This window comes from Gekko japonicus, unplaced genomic scaffold, assembly GCF_001447785.1.
Source record: "Gekko japonicus isolate JY-2015 unplaced genomic scaffold, Gekko_japonicus_V1.1 scaffold4720, whole genome shotgun sequence".
In the NCBI taxonomy this organism is placed as follows: domain Eukaryota; kingdom Metazoa; phylum Chordata; class Lepidosauria; order Squamata; family Gekkonidae; genus Gekko; species Gekko japonicus.
In genome coordinates, this window is record NW_015164347.1 from 30542 (window position 1) to 38591 (window position 8050).

The window sequence follows — 8050 nt, forward strand, 5'->3', positions numbered from 1 at the left end:
AATATACTGTCCGTAGCTCACTATCTGCAGTGGCCTTAGACTACTCACCCTTCCCTCAAAATGAGGGTTTCTTCCCTGCAGCAGGCTTCCTTCTGGCTCTGCCCTCTCGGAAGAAGAACAGCTTTTCCTGCTGCTCCAGATCTTTTATTCCAAGCCCTCCTCTTTTCCTGTTAGTCAATTTTAGCTCCAAAACCTCTCAGGGGCTTCTGGGAGTTGTCACCTACTGCTAGCCAGGCTCCCTGGGCCTGGTAGGCCTCTGGTGGCACAGCCCAGATCATGACACAGTTTTCTTTTCAAGCTTTCATGAATCTTCCCCAAAGAGCTCAGGGCAGCATGTGTATGACTCTGTCCTTGCCCTCTTAAGGTGTTAAGCTTGAGAGGCAGTGGTTGATCCAAGGTCACCTGGCTCCCTGGCCAAGCAGATGTTTGAAGGCAAGCATGCCCATGTGTTCACTCCACCGTGTTGGCTCTGCTAGTTTGAAAAACAGTGAGTTGCACGACTAGGGATGCCGCTTGATCTTGGAGAGGCCGGAGTGGGAATAGCATTTGGACTAAGAACAGAGAGACCTGCATTTAAAACCCTACTCAGCCTTGACACTCAGTGGGTAAATGATTTTGTAGCTTCTTTCCCACTCATGCCAGTGGGCATTTCTGCTAGTCCTTTTAGGTCCTGTGTCAAAGGTCAGGCAGCACTGTTGACTTCCAGCCTCCCACCCCCAGACTCCTTTTCCAGAAACTTTAATTTATTTTGTGTGCGTGCGCAGTGCTGAAGCGGCAGAGAGTACAGAGAGGTGGCCTCGTACTGGCTGGCTTGGGAGCGGGGCTGGCTGTGGTTTATGCAGTGTGAATATTTGACAGTGGCTTTCTGTTCTATCTCCTCTGATTGTTATGGGGGGGTCTCCCATCCAACAGTAGTGCTTGGACTTAAATTCTCCAAGGTCCTGTTGTTGGGACTGGAAAAGTTCCTGTGCTAGATTCTTGTTTATGGACTGGTGTCTGTCTCTGCCAAGACTGTCCCGTATCAGCAGGAGGATTCATAGTTCCAGTCTCCTGCCTGATCTTATCTCCAGCTACAAGAAGAGCCCTTGAACTTTACCTCCTCAGCCTGTCTCCTTTTCAATGACAGATTCCATATTCTTCTATCAGTACTTGGGGTGGAAAGTCTTTGATCAGAATTCTGATTTATAAAAGCCAGTATCTAGCCCACACTCTCAGTATGTTACCCACGTTATCACTGCATGTAATCTAAGAGATCTGTTGACCACCACCATCCCGGTACATTTGGCATACAGGCACTACTCTCCAGACACACACTGCCGATCATGGGCCCCGGTCACACGGGCTGGAAAATGCGGGGGGGGGGAGCGAGGCTGTGTGCGTGCTTGGACTTAAATTCTCCAAGGTCCTGTTGTTGGGACTGGAAAAGTTCCTGTGCTAGATTCTTGTTTATGGACTGGTGTCTGTCTCTGCCAAGACTGTCCCGTATCAGCAGGAGGATTCATAGTTCCAGTCTCCTGCCTGATCTTATCTCCAGCTACAAGAAGAGCCCTTGAACTTTACCTCCTCAGCCTGTCTCCTTTTCAATGACAGATTCCATATTCTTCTATCAGTACTTGGGGTGGAAAGTCTTTGATCAGAATTCTGATTTATAAAAGCCAGTATCTAGCCCACACTCTCAGTATGTTACCCACGTAATCACTGCATGCAATCTAAGAGATCTGTTGACCATCACCATTTGGCATACAGGCGCTACTCTCCAGACACACACTGCCGATCATGATGGACTCTTTTTTTCTAGTCAAATAAAACAGAAATAAGTGCCACTAGACTTTTTTGTTTAGCTCAAAGACCTGCCCGATGTACTTTTTTTTCTCTAGTAAAATGAAACAGAAGTAAGTGCCACTAGACTCTTTTGTTTAGCTCAAGTAGACCTGCCCTGACCTGATTGACCCAAACTTGTCAGATCTCGGAAGCTAAGCAGAGTCAGCCCTGTCTAGTACTTGGATGGAAGACCCCCGAGGAATATTAGGGTTATGACCGGGAGGCAGGCAGGGGCAAACCAGCTCTGAATTTCTCTTGCCTTGAAAACCCTACGGGATAGTCATACATCAGTTGACTCGATGTACTTTCCTCTACCAAGAAGACTTAGGCCGTATCTGCATTTGCATTTTAAAATCATTTTCATGCTGCTGTGACGCCGTCTTTCTCTACGCTTGTTTGAATGTTGTTTGGAGAAGATTCTTTTAAAGCAGTGTGGAGGTGCAATGACAGTGGAGCCGCCCCAAACGACGATAAACATATGTGGATGTGGACGGAATCAGAAGGCTGGGACTCTGGTGGGAAAGACAAATGCAGATTCCGCCTTAGTGTGGCTACTCCACTGATGCATTCTTTACTAAAACCAGGAATGTAGCCTTGAAAATAAGTCTCAAACTTATTAAGTCTGTGGTTGTGACTAGTATTCTGGCTGAGACAAATTGTTAAGCTAAGGAGGGATAAGGTATATAGATTCTGGGGTGCCCAACTCCCTTTGTTGGAGTTATTGTTAAGCTAAGGAGGGATAAGATATATCTGGGGTGCCCAACTCCCTTTGTTGGAGTACAATTGCCCACAATTTGGGTTGAAAGTATCCCAGTTTTTTGTTGTTGTTCAGTCGCACATTAATTTGGGTTGAAAGTATCCCAGTTGCTGATGTGCATTACCTGTTCTGTGCGCATCAGCCCAAAATTCAGCACAAGCATAAGCTTCAGAGATGGTCTTTGGGGAAAGTATTTTGGCTTCACCAGAAAATGGGAAGCTCTTACCTAGCATCTGGAACTGATTGTCCTTATCTGAACTTTCTCAGTTTGTCGCATGGCTCTGGGAATAAAACCCCACTCAGTACTTTGGTTTGCTGTATGTGAGCAAAAAGCTTTGCTGAGTTTCTTTACCAAGAAATTGTGCCTGCACCATCAACTGTGATCAACTAGCATGATATTTCTCATACTGGTTACCAGTCTTGAAAGAATCAAGAGTGTGCAAGAGATTAGAGACTCCCTGGGAGGTTGGCCTTCTAAAGGATAAGGAAATGTTGCTGTCTCTCTTGCATTAGGAGTGATGAAAAGATTCAATGGCACTTGCTACAGAGATATGCCCGAACAGGGGAAGTTGCCCATTGTGTCCATTACGAGGCAGGGAATATGCATTTTAGTGCCTCATAGAGAGATGGTGTAGCGGATTAATCCTGTTGCATTTCAGCAGAGGCATTTGAAGTATTTTGGCATGTCTCAGTTACAGGAGTGAGACGTGGCTCTGAAATAGTGGATTTCAGGAATATTGGCCAAGCAGGAGTTTTTGACTTCCTCCCCTTCTCTCCCTGTAGGCAAAGTACATCTCGCAGTGCATCGATGAGATCAAGCAAGAGCTGAAGCAGGATAACATTGCAGTGAAAGCAAATGCTGTTTGCAAGCTTACCTATGTGAGTATCTCCCTTGGGTAAGGTGTATGTTTTCATGGCCTTCCATCCTTCCCTGTTTAGGGGTCAATCTGCCTGTTTCTTTGGAGGGCTAGGACTGTCCCTGTATGCAACCATTCCTGCAGTAGAATTTTTTATTTCCTTTGGGGGACACAATGGATGAGGCTTTGACTCATGCTAAATGTGAAATTTGTTTCAGTGGGATGAAAGAATAGAGACGTGAAAACCCGGAAAAATTAAGGAAAGAGGGGGAAATAGGCTTTATGAGAACTTTCTCTTTTCTTTTGAACGGAGTGAAATGCTTTTTATGAAACAATTTTATTCATAATATTTTATATAAAGGGTTTTTTAGTCTAAAGCACTGGAGAATAATTCCTATGTGAACTTCAGAAGTGTGCAATATTTTCGAGTGTATGTTTAGGTGTGACTAATTTTATTCACAATTAATATGCTGTAATGTGTATGATAATACACCACTGAACAATTGTTACAATGGTTACCTCTATACAAGTATGTAGGAGCTGCGGTGGCTCAAGTGGTTAAGACGCTGAACTGCAGGCTGTGGAAAGTCGGTAGTTCAGCAGTTCGAGACCTGAGTTGCCGCATGACGGAGTGAGCTCCCGTCTCTAGTTCCAGCTCCTGCCAACCTAGCAGTTCGAAAGCAAGAAATTGCAAGTAGATAAATAGGTACCACTTTGGTGGGAAGGTAACAACATTCCATGCGCCTTGGTGTTTAGTCATGCCGGCCACATGACCACGGAAATGTCTTCAGACAGCGCTGGCTCTTCGGCTTTGAAACAGAGATGAGCACCGCAACCCTAGAGTCGGACTCGACTGGCTTTCGAGCAAGGTAACCTTTACCTTTATACAAGTATGTGCTAGCCTTTATGTGACTGAGCATTTCTGTCCACATAGCACACTTTAGTTTACTGCAAAATGTATGGGCAGGAGTCCCAGTAGCACCTTAAAGACCAACAGTATTACCAGGGTATAAACATTTGAGAGTCAAAGCCATTTTGGTCTTTAAGGTACAACTGGGCTTGAATCTTGCTCCTCTGCCGCAAACCAGCATGGCTACCCAACTGAAACTACAAAATTTATGGGTTCTACTTGGTAAAAACTTAGATACATGTCCTAAGGTTGCATAGGGCATAACAGTATAATCTAGAACAAATCAGAATTTGTACATTTTTTGTTTAAAGCAGTGAAATGGTCAACTTTCTCCAAAACATCTGATTTCAAAATTTCTCAGAATTTTACTTCTCCAAGAATTAACCTTGCCAGATCAGATCAGTGCCCATTTGGTTTCCAGCAAATGTTTCCAGGATGCCCACAAGCAGGCCAAGAAGCTGAAGTGCTCCCTCACCGTCATGGGATACAGTATATCTAGACTTGAAGGTTTAATTTTGGTTATTGAGGCGAATACTTGTTGGTAGACTTTCACCTCCATGAACTGGACTAGTCTCTCTTTTTTTAAACACCATCTAAGCCAGTTACCATCACCATTTCTTGCAGAAATGAGTTTGACCAGTGAATTTTGCATTGGGTAAAGAAGTCCTTCCTTCAGTTTATTCTGAACTTAATGCTATTAAGCTTTGTTGGTTTTCTCCAAATCCTAATGTTGTAAGAGGAAATAGAGAAATATGTGCTCTCCAGGCCTTCCCTCTGTAGCCACGCATGCAGAGATTTTGGCTGTAGTGGGCGTGGGCAACTCTGAAGCCAGCCGGAACTCTGTTCCTGTGCGTTCCTGCCCCAAAATAGCCCTGTAAATATTTGCTTTTTCTCTCTTTCAAATACCGTTGAGATCATTTTTTTCTCCTCCATTGTTACCATTGTTACTACTTTAATGAGGGGGTGAACATAGCTCCGTGGAGAAGCACATTGTGTCCCGGATTCAGGCACAAGGCTCTGGGATACTAAGTGTTAGGAATGACCTTTCTTAGCCTGAACCCTTAGAGAGATGCTGCCAGCCAGAGTGGACAGTATTGAATGGAGTAAGCCTGTGACCCATCTCCCTTTCATGGAGAAACCACAGTCCAGTTGTGGAGTATCTCTTTTACATGCAGAGAAGTGTAGGTTCAATCCTCAGAACCCCCAGTTAAAGAATCTCCAGTCGCAAGTGTGGGGAAGGACTCCGCAAAGCCTCTTCCAATTGGAGTAGGCAGGACTCGGTGAGAAGGACCAGCTGACTCTGCACACAGGGGATTTCCTGTGCCTGTTCGATGCAGATGCTGCTTCGGGCACCAAGCCCAAAGGCTGGGTATCAAGTTGCTTGTTGAAGTCCACAGGATCGTTTCTTTAGCCCTTCTTGTCTGAAATTTTTCTCTTGTTCCCTACAGCTGCAAATGTTGGGTTATGACATCAGCTGGGCTGCCTTCAATATTATCGAAGTCATGAGCGCATCAAAGTTTACCTTTAAAGTAAGTCTTCAAACTTGAATTGCCAAATTTCCTCCTTTGGCCGAGTCTTAACCTGTTTTCTTCAAGGCTGCTAACAGCTGACGTGTGCGCTCACACACACACAGCATTTAATGGGGCTGTAATCTTCAGACTTCCTGGTCTAGGAGAAGCTAGAACTAGCCCTCTGTTTGATTTTATTTATTATTTATTCCAACTGCAATGTTCCCTATAAGCGGTGGAGTCCTGTGAGCAAAACTTCTACTTTGTGAGCTACTGGCATTAAAGTGATGAGCAGGTGATTTGGCTACTGCATGGATTAGTTTGCTCTGGAGCCCTCCTTCCTGAGCTAAGACAAAAAATGTGTGAGCCGAAGGCTAAAAGACTGTCAGCTAGCTCACACTAACTCAGCTTAGAGGGAACACTGGAGCCAAGCAAAGCTGGATTCAGATGGTGCACGTCCACGCCATTTACTCTGGGTTTTGCTAGTATGTAGGCAGTTGAGGCCCCACCTCCTGGATTTAGCCACTATCCTGGGTTCTGAAATTCTGCCTAACTTTATTTGCACGCTTCCGAATGTGATTTTCATAACCAGAAGGGCCCCTCCTTCAAACAGGAGCTGAGATTCCAAGAAAGCTCAGTACTCCCGTGGCCTCGTGTCACGGCCCTGATAGTTGCCCCGCTGTAGCTCTCCCTCTTGTACCAGCTGTGAAGTTGCAGAACGCTATGTATATACTAGTCTGCTGCCGGACCCCTGCGTAGATGAGGATAATGTGGCTATTTCAGCCCTTGGTTCACACTGTTCTCTCCCTTCACTGCACAGAGGATTGGATACTTGGCCTCCTCTCAGTGCTTCCACGAAGGAACGGATGTCATCATGCTGACGACCAACCAGATCCGAAAGGTGAGTGGCTCCATTCTGGATGGGGGGGGGGAGGGACTGCTCCATCATTGCTGAGATGCCATTACTCGTAGTTGCTTCTGTGTAAGTCTTCCTCCCCTGGTGTGGTTTCTCATCCTTGTGCTTTTCCTTCTTCCCTCACTTATTCTTATCTCACTTCACAAGACAAGTTGTCTCCCAAAGCGGTTCTCTGTAATTAAAAGGTTGTCTGCCGATGTGGGGGACCGTGGGGGGGGACATGACACACTGTAGATGGAGAACATAAGAGACGCCAATGTTGGATCCGGCCAAAGGCCCATCCAGTCCAACACTCTGTATCACACAGTGGCGAGAAATACCAGGTGCCATCAGGAGGTCCACCAGTGGGGCCAGGACATTAGAAGCCCTCCCACTGTTGACCCCCTCAAGCACCAAGAATACAGAGCATCCCTTGCCCCAGAGTCCCTATCTATACCTTGTGGCTAATAGCCACTGATGGACCTCTGCTCCATATGCCTATCTAATTCCCTTTTGAAGCCGTCCATGCTTGTAGCTTGTAGAACAATTAAGGCACTCAGCTTTTAAAAATATTTTCTGCAGGTAGTCTGAAGTGGTGCGTTGCTTGGACATGTTAAACTCTGGTGCTAGATTTGAAATTTGGGATTGCCAGGTAGACTAAAGCTGTTCTTCCTCTTTCTCTCCCCCCCCCCCCCCCCTCCCCCCAGGATCTCAGTAGCCCTAATCAGTATGATACTGGAGTTGCACTGACCGGTCTGTCCTGTTTCGTGACTCCAGATTTGGCTCGAGACTTGGCAAACGATATCATGACCCTGGTGAGTTGCTGGAGTGGGGCCAGTCCCTCTTCCTTCCCTGTCACATATGAAGCTACCTTCCTCGGAATCAGACCGTCGGTCCATCAAAGTCAGTATTGTCTGCTCAGACTGGTCATGGCTCTTCGGGGTCTCGGACAAAGGTGCTTCCTATCACCTCCTCCCTGGTCCTTTTAACTGGAGATGCCGAGTATTGAACCCGGGACCTTCTGCATGCCAAGCAGATGCTCTTCCGCTGAGCTGTAGCCGCTCTCTGACATCCACAGTGCTTCTATTGTTCCTGCCTTCTGGGGGAAAGTTAACATAAGAACATAAGAGACGCCAATGTTGGATCAGGCCAAAGGCCCATCCAGTCCAACACTCTGTCACGCAGTGGCCAAAAATACCAGGTGACATCAGGTCCACCAGTGGGGCCAGAACATTAGAAGCCCTCCCACTGTTGACCCCCCTCCCCCCCCCCCCCCACAAGAAAACAAGGCACCCCCCTTCC

At 46.4% G+C, this 8050-nt stretch overlaps 1 protein-coding gene across 1 annotated transcript in view; it reads left to right on the plus strand.

Annotated features, from left to right (window-relative positions):
- AP3D1 (adaptor related protein complex 3 delta 1 subunit) overlaps positions 1-8050 on the plus strand; it is a gene marked incomplete at its 3' end in the record, with an annotated part of 67455 nt that overhangs the window by 21753 nt on the left and 37652 nt on the right. The window contains exons 2-5 of the mRNA XM_015408878.1: positions 3362-3457; positions 5794-5874; positions 6674-6754; positions 7456-7563. Coding sequence (XP_015264364.1) covers positions 3362-3457; positions 5794-5874; positions 6674-6754; positions 7456-7563 — 366 coding nt within the window. The remainder of the gene's footprint in view (positions 1-3361; positions 3458-5793; positions 5875-6673; positions 6755-7455; positions 7564-8050) is intronic.